General features: G+C 37.2%; 1 protein-coding gene across 3 annotated transcripts; it reads right to left on the bottom strand.

The window, feature by feature from the left end:
• Positions 1 to 49: 49 nt before the first annotated feature.
• On the bottom strand, positions 50 to 26,629 carry RASSF9 (Ras association domain family member 9). 3 transcript variants are annotated; one of them, XM_056482092.1, is made up of 2 exons: positions 26,537 to 26,629; positions 50 to 3,973 (listed from the first exon to the last, which is right to left on the bottom strand). In XM_056482092.1, the coding sequence occupies exon 2, from the start codon at positions 3,955 to 3,957 to the stop codon at positions 2,698 to 2,700; it is 1,260 nt and encodes a 419-aa protein (XP_056338067.1). In that variant the 5' UTR covers positions 3,958 to 3,973; positions 26,537 to 26,629; the 3' UTR covers positions 50 to 2,697. The 3 variants fall into 3 exon arrangements, with proteins under 3 accessions (XP_056338067.1, XP_056338065.1, XP_056338066.1); XM_056482090.1 differs by lacking the exon at positions 26,537 to 26,629 and adding an exon at positions 25,949 to 26,202; XM_056482091.1 differs by lacking the exon at positions 26,537 to 26,629 and adding an exon at positions 25,433 to 25,808.

Raw genomic sequence — 26,629 nt, 5'->3', positions numbered from 1 at the left:
AAGATGGATATGTCAGCTGGCTTACGGGAATGACAGGAAACAATCCAAAGATTTTTATTGTGTATTTTAAATTATGGGAATTTTAAAGTAAAATCAAATATATATAACTGTGACAAAGGAGGAAGTAAGGAGCATAAAGCTTCATAAAGAATACTTTTAGCATCCTAAAACCAGGTGAAACAAATATATGGAAAATGTAGAGGCAGACAAACAGTAAAGAGTGCTTTAATCATCTTGTACATTCTAAATTCTGAAAAAAATGTTTATTTGAGATATCAAAGTAGTCAAAGTACAAACTTCAAATAAATTCTTCAAAACACTGTCTTTTTAATATTGTTTTATTTTTTAAGAAATATTCTCTCTCAAACTATTGTTCCTAGTTTCGTCTTAAAACACAGGAATACTCTTAAGACCTACAAGTTGAAGGGGAGGCACAATCAACCACCAAGTGTGGATAAAGATTTGCTGAGAGAACTCAGAGAAGTTCCTATGAGCAAAATAAATCTGGTAGAGTATGAGTGGAAATTAATTTTCCCCCCCACGGGTCTTGTACTAGCCTGCAAGCTGTGTATATTACTCTGTTTCAATTCTCTATCCTCTAAGTAATTATATATAAAAAATGACTCAATAGAAATTGTAGCTATTGGTAACTAAACTCATAAGAACTCATAGAAGACATTAGTCTACCCTCAGCATTCAGAACTCTGGGCTTAACTACTTGTCAGAGTGATACCACAGAGATCCAAAGATGCAGAGTTGCGTTAATAAATTATTACAAAGATAAGATAATATATTTCATACATGTGTTTCCATCAGGAGCTGATGAGTCTAAATATTACACATTATTATTGAAGTATTCAAATGACATTGTATGAAAAAAAATACAACACAAAATATATTAAGGCAACTAGCACACTTTGCTGAAATAGAAACTATTTATAATATCCAGGATTAGGAAAAAGATCCACAGCAAATAAAACACAAAAAAATTCTTTTTAGAAAAGCCTTTTTTTTCCTTTTTTTTTTTTTTTTTTTTTCTGCATTAAATATGTGCTAATCAGCAGTCCTAGCACTTTGGCCATTTTAGAAAATGGTTAAAAGACACTTAGGAGAAGAAAATTATAGAAAAAGAAAGAACTGTATCTGAAAAAATTTTATATTTACACCTACTAGGTACTTTGCATTTGTTTACACTGTAGGCTGCTAATTCCAGGACGGCTTTCAATTTTGCAGAACTGAACTTTATTCAGAAATATTGTAATTGTTTTCCATTCAAGTCTTTTAATCAGAAGTATTAAACTGATTGGCCTGCAAAACATGAACACGGCAACCCAGAAATTGTGCATGTGTTCTATATTAGCAGATCCTCTAGCACAGAGTTACAGATCGTGTTTGGTAACTCAATTCTGCAGCTTGGTTTAGGACTTAGAGCAATATGCTGGAGAAGGATTTGAGATAAACTACATCCTAAATGAAAAAAAAAATTGACATAACCACACAGTTGTAAAATTCTCATGCTTTGCATTCCTATTTTTGTTATTATTATTTTTTTTAATTTTACCTGGAGCCCAATTTGTAACTATATAAATTGGATCAGTTTTTGCTGTATCCCAAAGCCCTCACTGGGGAAGTAGGATTTACAGGTTCCTGTTCCAAAACAGTAGGAGGTGGGATTTGAAAACCTACTTGCTATATGAAAATAGTTGATAGCTGGCTATTGGGAAACAGTGTCTAGCCAGAGACTAAAATGTCTGGCTCCTACCTGTTGCTTCTGTTATGGTTTTTTTGGTAGCTGTGACTTCAGGAGGTTTAAGACACTGGATCCAGCTGGTGAGATAGGTAGGAGAAAGTCTTGCTGAAAATGCCCCTAGGGCTAGGTGTGAGCCTGGGATTTCAGCGTCTCGCACAAGCAGGATTTAAGTAGTTCTGACATGCCTGCTGGCAGGAACTCTGTGGACTTAAACATCACTAGGGCAACTACAGGGTAAGAGCAGATAAGTAGGGGGTTTAAGGATCTTAAACGCAGATAAAAGCTGCTGAAAGAGAATCAAAATTAAAAACCCATGTGTGGAAGGTAGTTTTTAAAATGGGACTTAGGAGGTTTTTAAAAATATCATCCTGATATTATAGAAACTAAGTTTAAAAATAAGGCATAAATGCAATTATATTTCTTCTGTTCTACATTGTCATAAAAATTATTTTTTAACAGATTAAATGCTCAATTATATAATCTTTTACAGCAGCTTCATAGCAAGGAAACTCCGTCTGCATAAAGCTAATGTAACAGAGCAGAAAATCAAGCTCTTGGTCTAGCTTTCTTTAGCCTCTACTTCACATTCCTAAAAAGTTAGGGAGATACAGGAGCAGACCCAAAGACCAAAGGATATGAAATCTCCAAACTTTTGGTCCAAGGCAGTCAGAATGCTCCCATTTCACTGAGTATTAACATTACAAAGTCTAAACAGTCTTGATGTAGCAAAGCCAACAACTTTGCACCTTTTACCAGTTAACCCATTCTAGCACATAGCATTCTAGCACAAGTATACTATTAAGCACATAAATAGACACTCTTTACTTTGCTAAAGCAGTGCCACAGCTTCAATACCTTGAAGAGCTTAACTTCCAAGACAGCAGGTATGCTAATTCTTATAAATATCCTCCAAAATAAAATTTTAAAAAATGTGTTACTGTTTTCAACTATGTTGACAACAGTACCATGTCCCCTGCAGTTATTTCAGAGTCCTGACTGTGTGTAGAGCTGATTCCAGTGTCAGAGTCTGTATCATTGATGTCCAGATTAGTCACTCTATGAACAAAGTCAGGAACAGCAATGCTGTTACTGGAAATGACACTGCCCTTGGATGGCTCTTCATTTGATTTAAGCCTAGTTTCAATGTTGTCTTTAACATGCAGCAAATTAAATTCTTCTGTAAGAAGTTCATATTCTTTTTCCTTCTTTTGAAGAAGTGAGTCCCTGTATGTAAGTTCTTTCTGGATGCAGCTCAGGTATGAGTTGATTCTCAGACCATCTTTCATACTTTTTTCTAGCTCATATTTTACACTTTCCAAATCTGAGGCTTCCAGTTCAGCATTAGCTGCTGCTTCTGTGTGAACATCCTCTCCATTTTTTTCCATGCATATACCGTGTACTTCTCTTTCAATTTCAGCACACAGGTTTTCTATTAATTGCTTGTGATGTTTCAGTCTCTCTTCCACCTGTAAAATTCCCTCACTTTTGCTCAAATAGTCATGAATATCTTTTTGATCATCTGGCCTACTCCCTTGCTGCTCAGCCTCACTTGTATTGATCATTAAATAGGAGTCCTGCACATAATTTTCTCCATCATTCGCCACACGATCTAGATGGAATTTTGCTTCACATTTTTCAATTTCCATATCTAGTTCCTTCATTCTAAGGACTTGTTGATGAATTGTATGATCTTGAGAAATGATCAGATGAATCAGAGTCTCCATATTATCTCTCTCTTGCTGAACACTGTCCTGCTTAAGCTTGGCCAGTTTCCGGAAAGTCTTCCTCACAATTTTCTTTTGCTTGTCTATTGGCAACATCTTCATGTAGTTTGCTGGGCTGAGGTCCCACTGCTTTTCTATGTTCTGTACTACCTTGGCTTCTGCTGTCTTCCACAGTGGAAACGAGAGGAAAGCATCTGACTTTACCAACACAAAATGCAAATTAGCCTGCTCTTCCCCCCAGGCCTTCCAAAGTCTCAGAATCTTTGTCAAGGGAGGCAGTACTCGCTCTGAGCCTCTCCATTTTTCTACAATGCAGTAATCACTAGGTTTTCCAAAAAGGACCTTTTTCTCTCCAAATGTTGTCTGATGTTCCTCAAGCAGTGCTTGAACCACTTCTGAGCAAGTTGTGCGCTTTGTCAGGCCACATACAATCTTCTCCTCCTGGCAAACCCAAACCACAATCTCTCTTTCATTTGAAGCCATGTCCTTGCTGTGAGATCTGGAAAACAAGAAGAGAACAAGTATAAATTACATATCAATGGCAGAGGCAGTATGAATAATTACTATAATCCTGATATGACTAACACATTGAAAAACTCCTGTATTGTTGTACAAGACAATACACTTGCTTAAATTGCATGAAGAAATGTCTTTGGATTAAGTAACAGCTTTAATTAACTAGTGCTTTAATATTATTACCAGTCCAGCTGAATGAGAATCTCACACAAAATATCTCTTCTCAAATCTCACTTTTGTATACATAGTAAGAGTGCATTAACAATCAGTGATAAAGTTTGGCAATCTGCATTACACTTTCAGACTGTCCCAGGACAGCATGGCTTTTGGATCTTCATACATGTTCTAATTACAAAGACTGCACAGACTGCACAAAATCTAAGCTCTTAGAAATGGCTTCTGAAGGAAAGAATGCACACAACATAGATGGACTGAGGAAAGATGACTGAACACCACCAATGAATCTGACAATAGAATAAATCTATAGTCCTTCTGCACACTTGCACCCACACAAGTTTTCCTTTTTTTTTTTCTAAAATACTATTAAGTGTCAAGAAAGCTTTTGCTCTTCCTGAAGTTCCAAATACCCTGAATTCCAGTGAGTTGTGAGAGAATACCAGCTGCAAGAGAATACATACATGGGTATGCATTTTATCTTGTTATTTGAAATCATACAGAAATGCAAGAAAAGAATAAAGTTATTTTACTTAGTTGTTTATTTACTTGTTTATGAATTACAATGAATGTGCTGTTAACCTGGTACATCCTTATACACTGAGATACCCAACTCCAGGTGTCTGAGATCCCATTATGGCTCCAATGGCTCCAGTACAACCACTAGTGCCTAGACAGCAATCCAGTTGGCCAAAGTTAGTAATTCTTCACTTTGCCCCCATCTGGTCCTGGACTGCTGTGGGCTTGTGTTGGCAGAGTTGCCTGGATATTCCTGTCCTCAAGACTCCCCTTGAATAGTTTTCTTCTTTCACAGACCCGAAGATTTGACCTCTTGCATAAAATGATAAAACAGTAAATTCCCTGAGGAAAAATGTCTTTGGATTTTCTGGTATCTCTTGCAGTTGATTTGAATGATTGAGGTTTAACCTAGTCTGACAGAAAGAGCTTGAAAAGGAAAATAACTGTTCAGACCATATTTAAAGATGCAATACAGTATTTGTTTCTATCTAGGACTACTTATTCACAGAATTTTTTTGGTCTTCTGAGTTGTAAGCATGGAGTTTTATTTGGCTTAATTATGGTTATACCCTATGATTAGTAAAGCAATCCAGCTTATTCTTTTTTCTTAATTATTACACAACATGACAGACACTCTGCAATCCAATAAATTGAACTATGATTGACTCAGCTCTAGGTGCCACTCTGACCAGGAGGCAAAAATCCTTAAAAGAAAGGAAACTGCAAATGAATACTAATAAAACTGACAAGTGTAAGTTTATTAGTATTATTGCACAAGAGAGATCTGTCCAACTACATTGCTTCAGGTCTTGGAACATTCTCTGTAAAATGTGTGTTTTGGTAGATGACTCTGAGTAATAGCATCATTTTTCCTCTCTAATAGCTCCCCCTCACAGGCCAGCATTTTACAGTAATTATTTTTTGAAACTAGAGCTCAAAAAGTTAATAATGTTTTCATAGACTACTTCTCAAAATAAGAAAGCACATATCAGGCACAGAAAATGGCAAAGTGGCACAAAGAAAGAGTAATATTCAAGTTTAAGCAGGGGGAAGGAATGGAGGATGATATTAGATTAAGTGGCATTACTGTGAAATATATCACATGCTAAAAATTCACTATCTGTAAGTCCTCTGAGATTCAAAATATGCAGGTTGCTATTTTTTTTCTGTTGACAGATTGGCAGTTAAGTGAAATTCAGGTAAATAGCCAGTTGCAACATAAGTCAGCTGTGACTAAAATAACTCAGTATTTGCTTTACACTACAGATATGAAAAAAAAAGCAACAAATCATTTATTATGCATAAAATTATGCAAAATAAGTCATGAAAAATACAGTGTCTCAAACCATGTTCACTACTGATACCTAAATAATTGATTTACATATATAAGTGTATTACCAGTCATTGAATTTTAATTTATAAAAGTACTGAAAATAAAAAAGAGGCATAAAAATGTAAGAAATACCATACTGAGGACTCTGAGGCAGTAAACTCAGGCTGTATGTTTCTTGATTTATTTTGCAATCAAGAAATATGTTTCAGGAAATGAATGTCATCTCTTCTAGCCTTCTTCTGAGTGTCTTATGCAATTTGTTTTCAAATCAAAACTATTCCTATTTATTGGAGGTGGGGGGGGGGAGTTGTTTGTTTTTTCTTGTTTTTGTTTGATTGGCATACTTTCTACTAGCCAATATTTTCAGTAGCTAAACCGATTATGTGAATTAAGCAGAAGCCTACTGTTTCTTCTCCTCCTGGCTCCCTTAAAGCTTTTTTATTAAGCCAGTTTCTCTCTGTGCTCTTAGCAAATCTTCAGATAAACCTGCAGACCACAAGACATCCCATCACTATTGTATTGATAAATACTTTTACTTTACTTTCTTATATGAAATTCCCACAGAGTTCAGCAGGAACTCTTAAGCAAAGTTCTGATGGAAACACACTGCATATAGCAAAGCAATCTCTACAGGATCCCTGAAAACAATATAGATGTAAAAATGACACCTATAAATTACTGTTTTCAACCCTGTAACTTTTGCAGTAATGATGCACCTGTCTGCCCAGACATTACATTTAGCTTTTTTGGGGAAGGATTGCTCTTTACTTTGTCCATAGTATACAACCATTAGTAGCACAATTGGATAGTGTATGCACATGCACAAAAAATCAAGTAGCTTATACATGAAAATAAGTACTTACAAATACTTATGAGTACAATGTATGCACCCTACATATTTTAATTATCCTGTCACATTTTACAGTAAAGGAGAGAAGAAATTAAAAGAACTTCTGAACATCTCTGTAATTCTTCATCAAAGCAGCATGGTAAAGTACAAATTATTTCCCTGAAGTTTCTATGTGTTTGTCCCAATGTGTACTATCTTAATTTTTATTCAGCCACTTCACTTAATTTTTGGTCTTTACTTTTATGCAAAAAGAATTATCCAGACGTTTATAATTTTACATTGCCATGGAATTCTAATATATTCTAAAATATCAAAAGTAGTTCTTTGTTCTCTTCCACTAAAAATGGTAAACTGGAACCTTACCATCTGCCTTTTAAGTAAAATTTATTGTATAACCTTTTTTCATAGTTAATTCAGGTAGTTCCAAACAAAAATGAAGCATGATCGTGTCAGTCACAGAATACCAATTACTAAAAACTTGCTTTCAGGATGCAAGAAGATTCCAGTATTAGGGAATCTTTTGTTAAACTGTGCATTCCTCAGAGAAAGTGAAGAGCAGATTCTGCATTTATGAAGTGGAATCCATCTTGAAGTTAAGATTTCAGTAGAAATTCACCACCAAAAATTCCTCTTTGTCGAGAGAAGACCTCCAAGAGGAATCCTTACTGCCTAGCCCATCTTTGATCACTGGGAATAAACAAGAGGAAGTTTCCTCTCTTTCATTAGCTATAGGAGACCTATGTGGCCACCTTCAATCAAATAACTCACTCTTAGGTAGCTAAAATCATGTGAGTTAATCCAATCAGATTCATTCAAGTGATATTAATCCAGATTCTGATTTATCTGAGAAAAATGTAACAAGAATGGTTACAGCAGCAGTTGATTTAATATAACTAAATATGACTAAATATTATTATAAATAATATAACTAATATAACTAAATGTGAGACCTACACATCATAATTTCACAACTTAGTTTAGACCTTGACTGTTCAATTTAACCAGTGATTTATAAGAAAATCTATTAATTCATTTCAATACTAAGAGGTCTTGAAGAAATTTTGGTCATTAACAGGAATTCCTTTCTGTTCTTCTTTTTGTTTTTTTTCCTGAGATGCAAACAGGAACAAGATCTGCTTTTTAAAAGTCATTTAAACAGAAGGGCAACTTTCTCATATTACAGGTTTCTTGAATTTCATGTCCTGTAACTTTGTAAAGGACACAAAAGAACTAGCATTTTTAATAACCTAGCAGTTAATAGGAGTGTAACAGCCAAAGTGTTGTTCCTGTTTAAAAGTTTGGTGTTCCTGAAGACCACAATAACAATTTCTTCAAAACTAGCTAGGCAACTTATGCTTTTTCAAAAATATGCTGATGTAAACAGGCTTTGAAGTTTTCAGTTCTGGCTTGAATTCTGTTTCTTTTAATTGATCACTGAAATGTTCTACTTACATATCTAAGATTATAAAGTCATGACAATAACAACATGCAAGCCTATTTTTTTTTCTTTTTTTTTTTTTTTTACAAAGCCACCAATTACTTAGGAACAGATGGGAATTTAAACTTAATAATGGTCAAAAGTAGGTTTCCAATCTTTTTTTTTTGCTTGCTTTGATTGCTGTTTTCATGTGTTCTGCTCCTTGTTTCTCTTCAGGATGACCCAAAACCCCATCCCAATCGTGCTCTAGACCTCACACAGTCTTAATTGCATCAGCACAAACTGATTGTTGTGTGTCAGGTATACAATTTGTTAATTTATTCTTCAGGCCTAAGGGAAGGTAATACATTCCAGCAACGTACAGACAAAACAAAAACACTTATTTATGTCTCACAAAGTCAAAATAAGAGGATAGCTTAAATGCTGGAAGGGGCACTTTTGATATTCACTGACTTTTAGGTATGTCTGGCTCAAAAATATACATATCAAACATAATTCTTTGCCTTCCTGCAATGATCTCCCTAAGTATGTAATATATCAGTTTTACAAACAATCATGCCAATCAAATAAAGGTATCCTCCTACTTTTTAGAATTTCACCTTCACATATACAAGATGTTTCTTCTTCTTAACTAATTTCTGCAAAGATTCTGTTGGAACTAGATCACTATCCTATTGCTAGCAACTTAATGCAGTGTTTCTAAATGAATATTTCTCCCTTGTTGAGAAAAAAAGCATAGATATAAACCTTGCCCCATTCATGCAATAAATTCTTTCTAGACTTCGCCCCTCAAAGAAAATTAACTCCCTTTTTAATATTACCATATTTTTGACACACCCTTTGTGAAGATAAACCAAACTAATCAACTAAAAAATACTTAGAACACGGATTCAAACCTGAGATTTGACCACAAATTTTACTAGTTACCTCCTCCAAATCACTAAAATAATTTATATGGAATAAATGTCAGTTGGTGAAAAAAGATCACACACCAAGCAATACATTAACTTTTCCTTGCAAATACATAAAACTTTCAATTATTTATAAATTTTACACCAAGGAGCTCATGATAGGAAGCCATTCATGTAAAACATCTTCATCAATTTTTCATTAATTTTTTGGGAAAATCATGTTTTATTCTATGACAGCCTAAGCCCTCTCAATAGCCCATACAGTCTAATCTGCAACAAATCAGATGACAATTGTGTTTTATAACTGACAGACTGCTGCAGTGGGGTCCTCAGCTGACCAGAGTATGTAGGAATGAAGGTATGCCTCCGTCCTGATTTCCCCAAAGTAAGATCAAAATACTTCTAAGCAAACCCCTACACTATGCCAAGATACCACCCAGAACAATTCACTTTTTAAATGGAAAAGACAAAAAGGCTCTAAGAGAGAATCTTGCTGCTGCCTACTGCATCCTTGCAGTGAAGTGCTTGCCAAGAGATTCAGGGTCTGCCATCTAGGTGCTTTCCTAGAGTCCTTCTTTTCATGCAATTTCTGAAAACCTTCTTATCTCAGTGCCAAGATTATTAATCTCTGTTATCTGTTAGAGCTGAGCTATAACTATCATAAAGATAAGACTGGCTATTGATCATAAATATGATGTTTTTAATTTATATTTACTTCCTGGAAATAATAAGAAGCCAATATAATAGGGATACCTACTTGACACAAATGGCCTATATTTGCAGCATAGGGCACAGGCTACATGTAATTTGAGAGCTTTTAATACCAGTGACTCTTACATGTCAGGATATATAAGGGCAAGTATCAGCCAAAGAATCACAGAGTATCTCAAATTGAAAGGGACTCATAGGGATCATCGACTCCAATACCTAGCTCCTCACAGAACTATCTAAGATTAAACCATATAACTAAGAGCATCATCCAGCAACTTCTTGAGCTCTGACAGGGCTTGGTGGCATGACCAAATCTTGGGAGAGACTGTTTTCACACCCAACCTCACCCTCAGTGAAGAACCTTCTCCTAATATCCAGTGACTTGTTGAAATGGTGTGGGAATGCTGTTTCTAACAGACCTCTGACCTAACACAAAGTTAATAATCAAATATGAAGTCTAAGCATAGAAAATATGCCCATCATCACATACCATTTAGACAACACTGCTTTTATTGTTTTATTCTATTATTGCTTTTATTGTATTTATTTCATTTATTGCATTGCTTTTATTGTTTCGTTTTCAAAATCTCAGCACGTTACTATACATATATGTACACATATATATGCTTATATATATATATATATATATATATATATATATACACACACATATATGAGACAATAGGTGATCATTATGAAAGCAAAGATTAAAACATATTTTGGCTTTTTGTGATGTTTATCTGTGAAATTTGCAAAAGGCTATGTGTTGCAGCTCTTGTGTGGAAGAAGCTAACTTAATTTGATCCAGAGATTTTTGAAAGTGAGTTTAAATGTTAAGGTATAGAAAGCTAGGGTCAGAAGTATTTCAACCTTTCCAGAATAAATGGCTCATGTTGAAAGTCCATACTAAGTTTATTTAGATTATCCACATTTGAACCACCTTTTCTCTTAACTTTCTGTCCCCTTCTGTAAAGTTATTCAGAAAGCAATAAGGGCCAAATCTTAAACTTGGAATGCCTCCTGCCTAAGTACATTACACGCTTCTGAGTTTCCTAAGGGCAGCAATGAGGAAGTAGCTACTCTCTCACTACCCCATGAAGCTGGAATTATTCCAAAGCCTTAGGGATTCAAGTGAGCCTATTAACTAACTGCATTCCCATTCCCCTTCACAAGTCCCTAAAAACAATATTAATGGAGGCACAGTTAATATCCATGTCATGTAAGACACAAGAAATTCCATACATGACATGTCAGAAACTTGGTTCTTCTTCCCTTTTGCATCATATGAAAGTCAGGGAAAAGGTCACCTGAAAGGTATCATGGCAAGGCAGAACTAGAACTTTAACTGTGGGAATAAAGCTCTTGATACAGATAATCAGTGTAGTCCCAATACTGCAGGAAGACTTGGAAAGAACACCACAGAACAGTAAACAAAATAATTATTATTTATAGAAATAAATAAATTTCTCTCTACCATCTGCTTCTCTGTCCATTTAATCTGGCTCTACGATAAACCTTCCTTCTTTACATAGGCATTTATTAAAAATTAAAGGAAATTAGGCATCTTGTGAACCATGTGGCATTTTTCAAACATATATATTTACACAATAGTTTGGATGCTCTAATTGAAATATTTCAGGTATTTGAAGAAAGAAAAAAATTAAACAAAGTCTATTTTTATAACTAGCTAGTTAAAACACTTTTTTTCCCTGATATACATTTAATGTTCATTTTTCTGCTCTTTTTTAAAGGCATACATTTTTAATTCAACAAGATACCCATACTGTCAGGAAGGCTCTATGAAGCATTTTAATTGGTAACAGCTGTTTCAAATTATGTCTATATTAATTAAAATTTATGTACTTAAAACTATAAGTAAGTCCTTCATTACTTCTGCAGAGAAATGCCATCACCTTAGCTACTGTACAAAACTTTATACATTATAATTCAACAACGATCTGTGGTTGAAACTTCTGTTCACCTGAACACTTTATACTATCTTGGTGCTCCATGACAAATTTCAGTGGAATAACTTTGAATTTCAATGGGATAGTATCATTTTTTTATAGATAAAAACATAAAAAAGTATGACAGTTTATAGGAAATAATTCTGATAATTATTTTACTCCAAATAACTTATTCACACCAGACTACTGCTAACTTGAAATGTCAGACTTTGGTAAAAATCCCATGGGAAATCATGTGTTTCATTCTAATAACTGTACTGTTTAGAAACAGGTGTCTGAACAGGGACCAATTGTTAAGAAAAATAAAATGGAAAAAAGCCTTGACAGTACTTAAAACAGACAAAAAGGAAACTAAAGCAGCCAACAAGGCTGACAGTAATAATTCTATCATCTGTTAAGTGGATGGATAGCAGAGTTTGTACTACATAGAAAATAAGCCAAGAAATTGCACTAACTCAGGGTATTTCACTAACAGTAAGACAGAAGTAAGAGATACTGCAAGATGAATTATACACCTCGTTCACTAGACAAGAGTGATAGCTGTGAAGGATTAGCCTGAACACTCCCCTGCTACCCTATTTAATAATGACAGGACTCTCTGTCTTTGCTACAGTGGCCAATGTTATTTTGCAGAACCTCATTTGCAAGGGCTGAGTGCAGATGTTCAACAAAGCAGACCAGAAGTTTCCTAGGCCCTCCCTTTCACTCATTATGTCTGTCCTACTGTGTTTACACTCCCAATCAACCTACAGGCAAGTGCAAATGCTGCAGTGCAGACTGATTTGCCCCTGACCTTTCCTCCTGTCTTACCTCTGAAATTTTCCTCTGCCTCTAAGGTGCACATTCCCTATAAATTACATCTGCCTTAAATCTGCCTTCCTGTCAGGCTAATCATCATTTCTCCATTGTATAGTCAAAATCATAAGGTTGGTAAGTGGATGTTAGTCAAAAAAAATGTTTGGAATTCCAACAAGCATGGTGTGTACACAAAATGACAGGTAACACGTTTATCATACCAGGCCTGCATTTGCAGTGGCCTGACACAGTGGAGGTTTGAGAATAGAAGAGAAGAACTAGCTGTCCACCAAAATATTTTCCAAGATGAGTAACAGTAACATCAACAATTTACTTTACTGGGAAAACATGCTTTGATGTGTATATTGCAACTGCTGCTGAGGAAGCAGCTGTTATACAGGAATGGAAGATCCAGGGAAAACTCCAGAGCCAAAACAAACACTGACATATTCAGGGACAGTAATTATTTAGATCATGTAGGGGGGATGGGACGATGAGCATTTTCAAATTCCTCAGCATTAATAAGCAACATGAGAAGCTTAGAAATATCAATACATCTTGATTTTGAGCAGTGAGCAATTCTCACTAGTGAACAAATGAAAATGCCACTGATACTTTTCATCTACCACAAGAATTTTGCTACTTTGCAAAAATACAAATCTTTAAATTGCTCCTGTGTCTAATTTAAGTGCCTATGCATATTTAAGCGCAGGTTACACTGTACAAGCTTAATGGAGCTACTATTAATAATGTACAGAATGAGTTTAAAACTCCATCACTTCCAGTAGTATAGAGGAGGCAGAATAATTTATAGCTCATTTGGAACAGCTTCTAAATGACAGACTTGCTGTTACAGTTAATAGAAATTTGTGTTATCTAACTTCTCCCATTAGAATTTTATAGAAGCTTTTTAGAAGCACCCTGGTTGTTTATGAGCTTTTGAGATCAAAGAAGTGAGGGGAATTCCAAGCATTGAGAGTATGAGGGGTTTTTTTGTTTGGTTTGCTTTTTGGTTTGTTTGGGCTTTTTTTCCTCTTTTTTTGTGGTTCTATGAAATTCAGTTCAGCTTTTATTGAAAGGCAAAAGCGTGCTGCTTCCCTCCTCTGCCTTTGTTGACATTTTTCCCAGTGAAGAAACAAACACAAAGAATTCTGAGGCTGGGTCTGAGCTGCCAAAACATGAACAAAGCGCACTGTATGTAGACAGACAGTTAAATAATGGAATGAGATCCCAACAAGGAAATAATAAGGCTTCATGCTACTTTTCCAATACTCCCTGATCTGAAGGAGGCTGGGATGGTTGCCTTCTTATGAACCCTTATATGCTGTGCATGCTTTGCACCTCTTCTCTGCTCCTGGTGGCACCATGTGAGACAGGTGCTCTTCTCATTCATAATGAATGGAATGTCCAGATCGACTGGGTTTCTTTTTTGCCAATCCTAAGGTTAAACTCAGGCTCAGGAAACAAAATAAGAAAAATACTCATTTGGGTTCTATGGAATCAGGCAAGAGTACCAACAATGCAAAGGGAATGGTAGAGAATGGCCAGGAGACTGGAAAGGGGGCTTAGGACTGCTCTGTGTGCAACAGCAAGCCTCTACAGCTGTTCAACATCTTCAGCAATCATTACCCTTTCCTAATTTCTTAAAATCCAGTGATTTGTCCACACAACTTTTTTTGTATAGCATAAAATCCTGTTTGAGTATCTCTCTACATTTTACTAGGAGTGAGAAAGACGGGATGGGCTTTAATATTCTCCTGTATGTATGGGATGGGCTTTAATATTCTCCTGTATGTATGGCAATAAATTTCACAGAGTGAACCACCCCCCTCTGAAACTATATAGTATGATCTTTCCCATTAAACTTGCTTTCATTAAATCATTTTGAAAAAATATCACCTCAAAGGATGCTCTCTCAAGGCTTAATTTACGATCAATTCTCTCTTTTCTTTTTTTTTCTTTTAAATTTCTCCCTCAAACTTTCTAAATGACAATTCAGTGACAAATGTGTTCCATTACTTGCAATATTTGAAGAGCTGAAAGGAAAAAAATATGAGATAATGAAGTGGACTCTTATATAAATGTTCATCCTAAAGAGCTAAATTGAGTACAAGATACATAATTATGCTAACAAGAAGAGTGGACATAATTGTTTTTAAAAGAAACCTGAAGCATTTTTACTGCCCATTGTCAGATTGAGAGATTTGTGCAGCTTATGCTTTGAAGTAATTTTCTAAAATTGCCTATCAACGAATGCTTCAATATGTAGTTAGTCAGCCACAGGCTGATAGGGTCTCTGAAATATAACCACATCTTCTCTGAAGAAGCTACTGAACAAATGAAATAAATTGTTAACCTACCAACTGTGCTCTTCCCAAGCAATGGATGTGCCTAAAGAGGGCATAGGAGATTGCAAAACTAGCTCAAGCCAGCTGATAGAAGAGGCAAAAAGGGATAAATTGCTGTCTGGAAGCAAGTTTAAAGCTGGATCCTAAATATTACCAAGAGTAATGGGAAATTTATGAGATTAATGCAAAGAAGAAAGGTGTAGACAAGAGAGAGATATGGTGTCCAGTAGCCCCCACCCCAATTTTTCAGCTGTAAGGGGATGGAGGAATCTGACTGCAGAGGAAAGACATTCCATGTGATTCAGATAAAAAGCCATGTGAATCCTAAAATATGTGAACAGTGACTTATGCCCAAAACCTCTTCTATGATAGACATAATAGGTTCAGATAATGTGTTTCCACCTGGCTCCATATGAAGAGGCTCAAAACCATGTCAGTTGTCCATCACAGCCCTCCCACTAGAGCTGAGCTTCTTGTCTGACCTCCAGTGAGTATGACTCAATCCATATGGTTAAATCCAATGAGGATGAATCAAGCCATAAAGATTAAAGCCTTGTAGAACCATCTAAGATGGCCACCCAAATGTGACCAAACAGTTCAGGAAGAAACTTCAAAAATTTAATGCAGCTGAAAAGGTGGTAACTCCTGGGAAAAGAATTGTGATGAACAGGGAGAGCAGGTGGAGGCCAAAAATCTGCACAGCTGAAGCTAAGCATGTCTACACAACTGTGACCAAAGACCAAGGCAGGCCCAAGAAATAATGGTGCTAGTTTTGTGAGACCTATGGCAGGATAGTGATTATACCAAGCAGGCTGTGACACCAGAAAGACACTGCAAACTACTTGTTGTCAGTTCACAGAAAGTCAGACTGAGTCAACATTCAAATTAATCCTATGTTTCTTTATTTCACATACCCAAATGTCTTTGTAGGTGGGGATGCTTTCAACACATGAGCAATTCAGATGGCTTCATAGCTCAGGGAGGATAAAAAGGCATTTTAACAAGGTACTTCATAAGCTGAGTGGTTACCACAGTGACAGCTGGGTGAAGGCATGCTTCCCTCTGCCATGTGAACAGCTCTGTCATGTTGGGAGAAATACACATATTTAGCTTTCTTCCGGGACATGTGCACATTCTGTTTGTCACTTCTGACTGCCTGGTGTGTACTCAGGTTTGTAATATGTAGATGCATAAATATACAATCTACAGAAGTGGCTATTTCTGCATGCATTTTTTATATATACAACGATTTGGGGGCTGTAATATATTTTATTGTACATATGTGGCAGTATATCTTATGAGCTATACATATGCATTCTGTGATCACATCCAACAAAAGCTGCCATAAATTCATTTTTATATTGAATATATGCCTACCAGGCACAAATGCTTTAGCACAAAGAAATATGTTTAACATGCAGCTCAGTACTGAGAAATTTCAGACGTTGTTAAAGATTTCCATGCTATTTAGTTCAACAAAAATTAATTTGATTCACCCATACAAAGATTCATACCATACCATTCATACACCCATAGAAAGATTCATTCTTTGATGGTCATCTGCCTCACTTAAATGTGTATAAGAGATTGTACTCAGTTTTGCCAGAGATACAGAAGATACTGAAGCATTGCAGACACTGAATTTTATAATTTTCAGGTATCTTCCTTGCTGCTGAAATTCATAATGTTCACTTGGACACCTCAACTTCCACAGAAAGCACTACAGAAGGGCTGAACTCCTAACAAGGGTGTTTGCTGACACCAGCAAATTCAGCAGGAACTGACCTAAAGCAGTCAGAAACATGAACAAAAGGACAGGACTTAGATGCTGTTAGATCATGTCCGAATGTTCATTGCATTAAAAAAAGGGGAAATATTAATTAGAACAGCAATCCAAACTCTGATTCCTTTCTCTCTGAAGCTGAAGCTTTCAACACTGATCCTTGTCCTTGTCTGCCTTACTGTAACTGAAGCCAGCACAAAAGGAAGCAGCTTTCACATGAGCTGCTGAGAGAATTTAAGTTTAGAATAACTTTACAAGACTTTTCTGAAAAATGCATAATGAGGGGTGCACGAATTGCACAGTGTTCAGGACCAGTGTAAGACATGACAGGAGTACAGGTGGCTGGGGAGTGCTACCAGTCAGAATTTAAACATCCCAAGTTCTTAAAAATTGTCTTAGCTGACTAGAATTACATTTAGGCACCTTCACAAAACTTGCCCTTATTGCTTACATTTGTTCAATATATGTGCATTTTTATTTGTATTTTTTCTCCTAGGTATGGTACAAACCCTTTAGAGGACACTTTCCAAAATTTACACTTTTGATACATGTCCTTTACCATCAGAATATTACATTGCTTTTCAGGCTGACATTACTGAATTTATCTCCACATACTCTTGCAGGGAAAGAGCTCCCTTTTACAAACCAAATCTATCCACTCATTTAAATTCCCACTTTGTCTAACTGAATTGATATCCATAGACATATGCAAAGTAAGACACCCATAAACTTCCTTTGCTCAGCCCTTATGTAAAAGAGCTTACAGGACACCGAATTAGCAAATGAGGAACACACAGTGAATTACCAGTTCTGTAAACTGTGGTTTATGTGTCTTGCCCAAAACTAGGAAGGAATTTTGTGGCAGGGTCAGGTAAGACATCCATGCTATTAGGATGGCTCTCCCTTAATCATACATTATCTACCTGTAATTCACCTCTCCGCTCGTGTTTCCCTTTTTAATTTCTAAAATGAGTGGTGCAAAAGATGCCTAATAATCTGCTCTATCTGAGCATGCTCCATGAAAAGTGATTGGGTGGAGCTCGTATCAGCTACCTTAAGCTATTTAAAAATGTAGATGTGCAGTCAAAGATAATTTTCTGACCTTCCTCTGTAATCAGTGGCATAAAATAGGCACCTCCAAAAGGGTGACTAATCCCATACTGACAGCCTGTCTAAGATTGAATGAATTGCCCTCCAGAAGTGTTTAGATGTATCCATTAACTACAAAGAGTACCTAGATGACTAGATACCTAAATTTTCAGTGGCTCAAGCAGAGTAAGATGGAGCTTGACATTTGTGTTTTACTGTGTACTTGAATCTCAGGAGCAATATGAGTGTCAGCAAATGTACTGTGATCGTCCACAACTGCAATTCCAAAAATAACTTAGATCTTTGTCTGACACCTGTAGGGACTTCCATGGGTAAACAAACATTTTTAGTTATCTACCTAATCTTCAAAGTATCTGGAGTCTGGGAAAGTGGAGTAAAGTCAATACCAATCCTAATTGTTGTTAGAAAACTTAATTTGTGCAGGGCTTTTCAGTAAAGCAGGATATTAGCAACAAAGAGAACCTGAGAGATACAACCAATAATCAAGTTAAAAGAAGTTTACCCAGTGCTTTGCAATCAGTCCAGAGGAAATCTTTCAACAGCTAATGTCCAAAGGAAACAGCAGTTCAGAACATCAACCACAGCACCAGCAGCTGAACAAGATCAGCACAAGATCCCACATTTATAAATATCACTAAACCACTCTTTGATCAGTGAGCAAAATCTGATAACTTCCTATGGCAAATGAGGTATACTTTAGGTCATCAAAACAGTGTCCCAACTGTTGCTCTGAAAAATGTTGTAGCTTAAAAGTGCTTTCACAGTGGAAAATACTCTCTGTAGAAATAACTCCTTTGAATTGAAGGAGGCTGGGGAAAGAAAAGTAAGATGTTCTACATGGATGATGGAATCTATTAACACAAAGCAAATTGCATGTTCAAGACCCAGGGGCAGACTCTTAAAAATTAGTAGTCTTCACTCAGCTGCATTATTCCAGTGAGGTCATACACCCTTACAAGCTAAACTAAGGTAAACATATTTATACCTGACCAAAACAAAGGTCTGATAGATTATTAAATTTTCATAAACCTGATTTTGTCCTTGAACATGAGAATATTATGCTTTTGCATATTTATTTTAAGCTTCAATATTTTTGTGCTATTAAAAGGAGGAAAAAATAAAACCTTCTGCTTTCCAATAGAGAAGATTATATTTACCATTATGATGGGAAATTCATAACTCAGAACTCTTTACATCAATGAAAGACAGCAAATAGGGGTGGAGAATAAAGAAAGCAACTTAATCAGATTCATGATTTTGCCCCTCGATATAAACAAATCATATATTATATTTACAAAAAACACATCCCATCTCTATAAACATGCTTTTCTCCTATGATCATTCTGCAACTTACTACTTAATGTGGAAAAAAAGGTCACAAAAAAACCAACCACAACCCAGAAAAACAGAGGTTTACATCACCTCCAAGACTAAACATAGCCTGGCTTTTTCTAATGCTGATGCTCAAAAACACATGTCTAGCAACCATCTAAACTACAATTTAAATGTCTCAAACTGACAGAGGCAAAAATGCACTCAAGCAGACAGAAGTGATAATGTAACAAGAAAGTTGTGAAAGAGAAATATCTTCAAATAAAGGGTATAAATAAATTGATGACAAATGTGCCAAATATACACTAGATTTTTTTTTCTTTCAATTTTGATGTCTTTTGTTCATTTCCACATGGCATCAGGACTTGAGTTTCATAGCATTATAAATACATGACATGACAACTTTATTATCATTACCATCGAGAAGCTTCCTTTCTGTTTTTTTTTTAGTTTCTGCAGGTAATTTTCTTTTCTTTTGTCCACTTCACAAAACCACCTCAAAGTATATTAAGATGCTCATGAAATTTCTTTATTTATTTCTCTTTCTGGGACACTAAACCCTGCTTACAAGACATTTTTAACATTATGAATGATTTTAGGCCATTGAAAAATTCCTCAGAAAAATCACATAAAATCCAACCTAAACAATCCACATATTCTCACTTTCCTGCATGGCATCTAGGTTTAGTGGACTTATAAGGGCTAGAAAAAAAGAACTCACAGAGATTTAATTCATACCTCTCCCCCTAACTGGTTTTCACACACTACACTTCTACACATTTTACACTGTCTGGTCATGTCCTGCTTATTTTCCTGAGGCATGTAAATATTAACACCCAAATTGCTGCTAAGGAAAACTAAGTGAGCTTATCGGTTGTTTGAGGTCACAAACAAGTTGGTATCGTTATCACTCTTGCAACACCTGCACCCTAAGTGTATTTCTGGCTAGGTCAAACCAGGAAAAGGCAATGTGGCTCATCCTGGAGCCTATTTGTGTCAAGTTCCAGAAACGTGCTCAAAAAACTTTTGGACAAGGCTTCCTGAAACTCTTTTATCTGTTTTGCCCTGTGTGATACCTGAGGAACTGCTAGCATGGAAACACTTTACAGAAGACAGAAAATCATCATCTCAAGCATGTCATACCATGTAAGAGAAACAATAGAAGTGAGAATAATAGCCCAGTTATGGACACAACTGGGTACCAGCATGTCCAACATTCAGTTCTAGGCTTCACTTAATGCGTGGTCTTAACATTTTTATATTGCATCATCCTTTCTGTCACTATTAATAAGGATTTACCAACATACTAAATATAGAAGCTGGATGAACTAATTAAGGCTTGTACAGCATATGAGATGTTAATGTTTTCAAATAATAGTGTTTCATACAGGAGTTTTAAATTATTATTAATCATATAAAACAAACAAAAAACTTTTTTTTTTCTGAGCATAGGTAAATCAAGACGTACTACTCTGTGATTATCACTGACTTTTATTAAAGTTCATAGAATTTTAAAAAATGTCCAACTCTGAAAACTTTCTTCTGTCTACTGAATTAATTACATATTTAGCAATGTGCCTTTCTTCATGCACAATACTAGTTTTTCAACAGTAAGATAGGAAATGACCACTGACCAGCAAGGTTTTTCCTCTTTTAATCTTTTACTAAAAAAATGGGAGTTTTGTCTGAAATGTAACTCACAGTCTGACTCTACACTACATTAGTGTTTCAGATTAGCTTCAACTTAACCTAAGTCATGCTCCTTAGATGGTGTAGAATTACACTTCTATTACTCATTTTATTTACTCCTTCAGGATGAAATTGCTGCCTGCCCTCCTGGAATAGTAGATAATTAACTCTTTAGAAATAAGGTTAGTGTTTTGTTAGACGAAAAGCTTTTCCTGAAAGTGAAGTGAACAAATATGTACAAAGATTATTAAAAAATGTATGCAACCATTTTGACCCCTGAGACAAAGCTTCCAAGGCAGACCAAAAAATAAATTACAGTGTATGAAGTCTGGCTCAAAAAGGAACAAGTTCTTTGATAGTTCACTAATGCATCTCACACTCAGGGAAAAGTTAAAAAAATATGTAAAAAAGAATACATCCTACCATTACCAAACAAGCACCATATTTTCAATTTAAATATTTAGCATAGGTAGCACCACTGATTCTAAAGCTTTTCTCGGCCCCCTCCAACATACATACCAAATATTTTGTAGTCTTGTATCAAAAAGCACCTTTATAGCTTCATATGCACTTTTATCCGGGTGTGCTCATCCAAGAGAAGTATTAGACATCTCACATGGTCCCATGAGACTTACAGTGTGGGTCACACACAGTTCACTCAGACAAGCAGCTGATCTCCAAGAGCTTTACCAGTTCAAACCTCAATGCTGAGCATTTTCAGTTTTACTTCACCAAGGTTTAAAATGTACAGCGGTGTACTCAACCGTAGGTAGAGCAGAGAGATGTTCAGAGCAATACACAAATCACTGTGCTAGCTAGATGCAATGAGAAACCACTGGAGGGAGGGAGAAAGGGAGGGATCATGGAAATGCTAGGGCAGTATCAGATAGATGAAGCCTCTAATCTAATCCACTACCCCGCACTGTAATATATAAACTGAGAGAATAATTGAATGTCTCTCACTAGGGAGGGGCCTCTGACTGTCAGGACAGGAAGAACTCCCTTTTATATCCGTAACACTGAATGGAGATACATGGTCTTTCTTTCTTTTACCTCTGAACCAGAGATAAGCTGATTAAAGAAAGGCAGAATTAAAGAGTAGGCAAAGTAAGTCTTTCCCTCCTACAGAGAAACACTAACTCAGGTGGCAGTGAGTAAAAGTGAAAACAGTGGAAAAAAGTAAACAGTAAAAGGTAGAAAAAAATACAGGAAGGAAAAGCAAAACCAGTAAACACATTTAAATCTTACCAGATTTGTAACACAGTTGTTTAATCATGAAACACTACCCCAGGTTCAGAATTGTTGCATGCCAACAGAGCATACAAACATTTGTAGTAAACATAGGACCAGCATGAAGTACACTGGCAAAATGTATTTCTCAAGGTGTGTTGAGCACAAAGGACAGTCCTACAGCATTATACAGGATTATGTGCACCCTCTTCCTTTCAGTATCCCAGCTACAACACGAATGAAGCAGTAGAGATTCAACAATTCTGTCTAAGGCTTATGTGCAAAACCCATGGAAGTGGTCTCGATGAAAGAAATAGCAACGAGGTCAATTTTCTCTCTATGACATAGATCCAGATATCCTTGAAGTATTTAAATAAATCTAGACCCATTTTCAAAAATTATTAAATCTAGCACCCAAGAGCAGAAAAGTCTTAATCCTACCAAAAATCAGTGGAGTGTAAATTCCTGTTCTGCTTAGCAATCAGGAAATTAAATATAAGGTGAAACCCTGGTACCTAAACACTGCAAATATGTATGTTCTGTATTTCTCATATTTGGATAGGGAGCTGTTTTGTCTCTCTGCAAAGCAATGTGTTAGATCAATGCTAGACTTTATGAGCAAAGAACTCTCCAGCTTTTCTCTTCCTCCACCTTCAGCTAAGCATTTCCTGCCCTCACTACACTTTTGAAGTGTGATGTGAGCTGAGCATTCCTCTCACTCTCAAAGTAAGCATCTTTAAGAGATTTGCATAAAAATAAATCCCCTTGAGTTGATTCATGTTGCAGAGCCTTAGTGCTGCAGGAAACTTTTGTTTTTCCTTTGTTGCCTTGGAGGGTACAACCTGTCCTGCTGCGCACATTTGGGTTTGTAAGTGGGTGGGGCATCTTGGAAGCATTGTTCTGGGGACATAGTGACAAGCACATACACATTCTGGCAACTGTGATTGCTTCTGGTTGTCACAGAACGACAAAGAATAGTGTAAAAACTACTTCTAGCTCTTGGAAAAAGATAGCAACTTTTGTCTTTCTTGCCAAGAAACATATATTGGAGTCATAATCCTGGAGGCCACTCCCCTGAAATCAAACCAGGGCTTCAATGGTCTATGGGCATGATGGGCTTTGTACTGTCTCTGTATGAGTGACATTTCAGCAGCCCAAGAGAGTAATACTGACTGAAGATCATTCAAATACTGACAGTAGTTCAGCACAGGTTTTGTCTTCCTGAGGTTTAATCTCAGTTACTCTTTTTAAAGACTTGTGACATAATGGTCAACATCCCTCTCCTCTTGCTCAGACACCGAGTCAGAGTAAACTCTTTGTTTAAACTCTGAGGTCTTAGGGGCAGAGACTGACAATTTCCAATCTGGATGTGAAGAGCCTACTATTAAACAGGGCCCTGATCTGGAACCTCTGGGCAACGCTGCAAGACAAGCACTAATTACAGTGGTGTCATCTTGTTATCTGAGCAAATGACTGTAACGCCTTCATTTTCCTTCTGGCTCTTCTTCCACCTACCTTTGTTGCCTCAACTTAGCTTTATGTCCTCATGTAAACAAAGATTTTATTCCTCATTTGCTTATCTTATTACTTTCAGGAGTTGTATTTGCATGTAGCAAATGGTCATTAAGAACTTCCAGAGAAAAAGGAAAAAGCTGAGTTTCCCAGAAAGGTGAATGAGAGCTAGACTTATTCCAAAAAGCAGCAGCAGGTTAAAGGTATACATTTGTTTATGTCCCTTTTTAGTCCATCTTTACAGGTAGTTAGACAAAGTAGTAAGCCACAAGTTCTGACTCTACAACTACTGGCCTAAACCTAGTGAAGGATTTCAAGCACACTTCTCAATGTTTCAAACGAGTTCACCAAGATACAATTAAAATGAGCAATAACTTTTATGTAGCTCTGCAATCACACTGAAAAAACATTTTACTAACTGCATAAGCAAAGTTTAATTCTCAAAATTCAGTATCAAAGCTAACATTGAAATACGCAGAAATCTAAATATCTGAATAGATAATAACACATCTTAAGAAGTATGTAATTTGCTTTGTTCTTGACCCTCTCCCCCTACATTTCTGTGGTCACACAGCCCCTTCTTATTGTCACATAGCCTCTCCGCCATTAGAGGCATTAATTTATTTTTGGGGATGTGAGGATAAAATGAATAGAAAGTCCTAGATGGTACCTTTGGTATTTTAATTTTTATTGCCTATTCAAAGCTTTGAATTATAACTTTATTTTCCTGAGGAATAAAATGTCACATCAGCAAACATAGTGAGATTGATGCAATTAGTGTGAAGATATTGTAAATACCCAAAAGAGAAACAGTTTCACTATTGAACACAGTGGAACTGTGCTTTGTGATTTAATCCTTATTCAGGTAAGTGATAGCAGGAGCAAAACTTCTACTTTAAGAGTAATAAATTTCCAGATCTATGTGAAAGAAGTTTCCTAGAAAAGTTCGTGACAACCTTTCTAGATCTTCTAAACAAAAAATGGCCACATAAGAACTATATCAAAGTTTTGCTGTTTTCAGACACATTAGCAAAATACGCTGTCTAATCAGTAAACTACAATATTAATAATTCTAAAATAGTATCTATTTTTAAACATTGACTGTTACAATCTTTCTAATTTATATACGATATAATGTGCTAACTTTATATTTTTACACAATCCCAACAAGTACAAGCCCCCTCAAAACATTCTCAGTAAAAAAGCCAAACATGGAAAAGAAATGGGATATTTTTATAAGACTATTTAGAGTTCAATTATATTCCCCATAGAAAAGATCATCCTTTTCATTCTTTTAATACAAGCTAAATTTCAGTGAAGAGCACTAGGCGAAATGGAGATTACAAGCGATTTTAGAGTTTCTCACTGAGGCAAAACTTCTGTTTGACCTGTTTCTGTTCAGCTTTAGCTAGATGGTCTCAGCCACTGCACATTCCGTAGGGTCCCAACAAATTTACTCTTAAAAATCCTAGTAGCACCCAAGCACCCAACACGATTACATAACCCTCTTTCTCCTTTTCGCAGCCCGTGTGTGGGGCGTGTGGAAGCATGTACCGCGTAAGGGGCAAAGTCCCCATCAAGAAACTTGGCAGTAGCACACCCAAGGACCACTGCAGTCCCTCTGAAGAATTTTCTAAGCAAAAAAAAAAAAAACATGTACAGTACAAGTCGATGCCGGACTAAAGGCTGAACAGAAGAAAACGTGCCCCCACCGCCGCTGGGAGCCCGGTGCTCTCCTACCTCCCGGGCTGGCTGGCAGCGGGCGAGATGCGGGACGGGCTCGGTCCGAGGGATCGCCGGCTGCGGTCACCTCCCCGGGCCCGGAGCCCGGCCTGCCGTGAGGAGCCGGGGAGTTGTCCCGGGGAAGGGGCAGAGCTCGGTCCCCCGGCGCCGCCGGGACGCGGCCGCTTCTCCCGGCAGAGCCGAGCCCAGACGGGGCACCGCCGGGGAAAGCTCCAGCTCCGGAAGAGCTGCCTCCCGCTCACGGAAAATACTGCCCAGAGTCGAAAGAGCCTGAGCAAAGAGGGGCACGGCAGGTCCGGGGGAAGGGGCGAGGGAAAAGCGCCTTCCCTTGGCTCTTCCCGCTGCCCGCCGCTGCCCCGGCCCGGCTCCGCTCGCAGGTGAGCCCCGCCGGGCAGCTGCGGGCACCGGCACGGTCCTGATAGCACATCCTGCCCCCAGGACCGAGCAAAAAGTATAAAAAGTCATTCATCCCACTGAGCCCTACCTTTTCCTCCACATTCCCAGGCACTTTACCTGTTTTTATGCCGCGTTTTTAATAAATTCCTTCCAAAAGGAGCCATGATCCCAGCGGCATAACATCAGCGATCCCCAAACAATTCGAGGGTGTTCCCTTCTCCCCTATTTTTTTTTTTTTTTTTTGCCTGAGCGCCTTCCAGCTTGTTAATAGTCACCGAGCGTAGCGATGAGCTGGAAGTTGTGCAATTTGCTGCTAACTTTGAACTCCAGTTTGTTGCTGCTGCTGCACCTTTGGAGTCCTGCCCAGCTGCGAACTTGAAGGAGGTGTTTCGAAGCAGGAAAAAGAAAGGGGAGGGGGGGAATACGCACTTGCTCCTGTGATGCGAAGTTATGCACAGAACTTGCTAAACTCTCAGCCTTGTCACCCTCAGGGCAGCAGGCAGCGAATGGGAAAGAGGGGGTTTTGCTCCCGAGTGGAGCTCTGTAAAGGCACACACACACACACACACACGAAAGCTCTGAAAACTTTCCCCGGGAGGCTCCAGCCACTTCAGGTCAAGTCGCTCAGCTTTAGCGCACGTTAATGAAGGGCAAGCTACAGTTGCCACACCAGTTCTCAATGCATAATAACCTGCCTTTTCCTACCTTAGTACTCCTTTGCAAGGTGTGGAACGAGTAAGGGGAAGATGAAGGGAAAGAGAGCGCTGTGGCCCCCCTGCTCTCCCCGGAATTTAAGTA

This window comes from Oenanthe melanoleuca, chromosome 1A, assembly GCF_029582105.1.
Source record: "Oenanthe melanoleuca isolate GR-GAL-2019-014 chromosome 1A, OMel1.0, whole genome shotgun sequence".
In the NCBI taxonomy this organism is placed as follows: Eukaryota; Metazoa; Chordata; class Aves; order Passeriformes; family Muscicapidae; genus Oenanthe; species Oenanthe melanoleuca.
The sequence above is the reverse complement of the archived record's forward strand: the minus strand, read 5'-3'. Positions and strand labels throughout refer to the sequence as shown.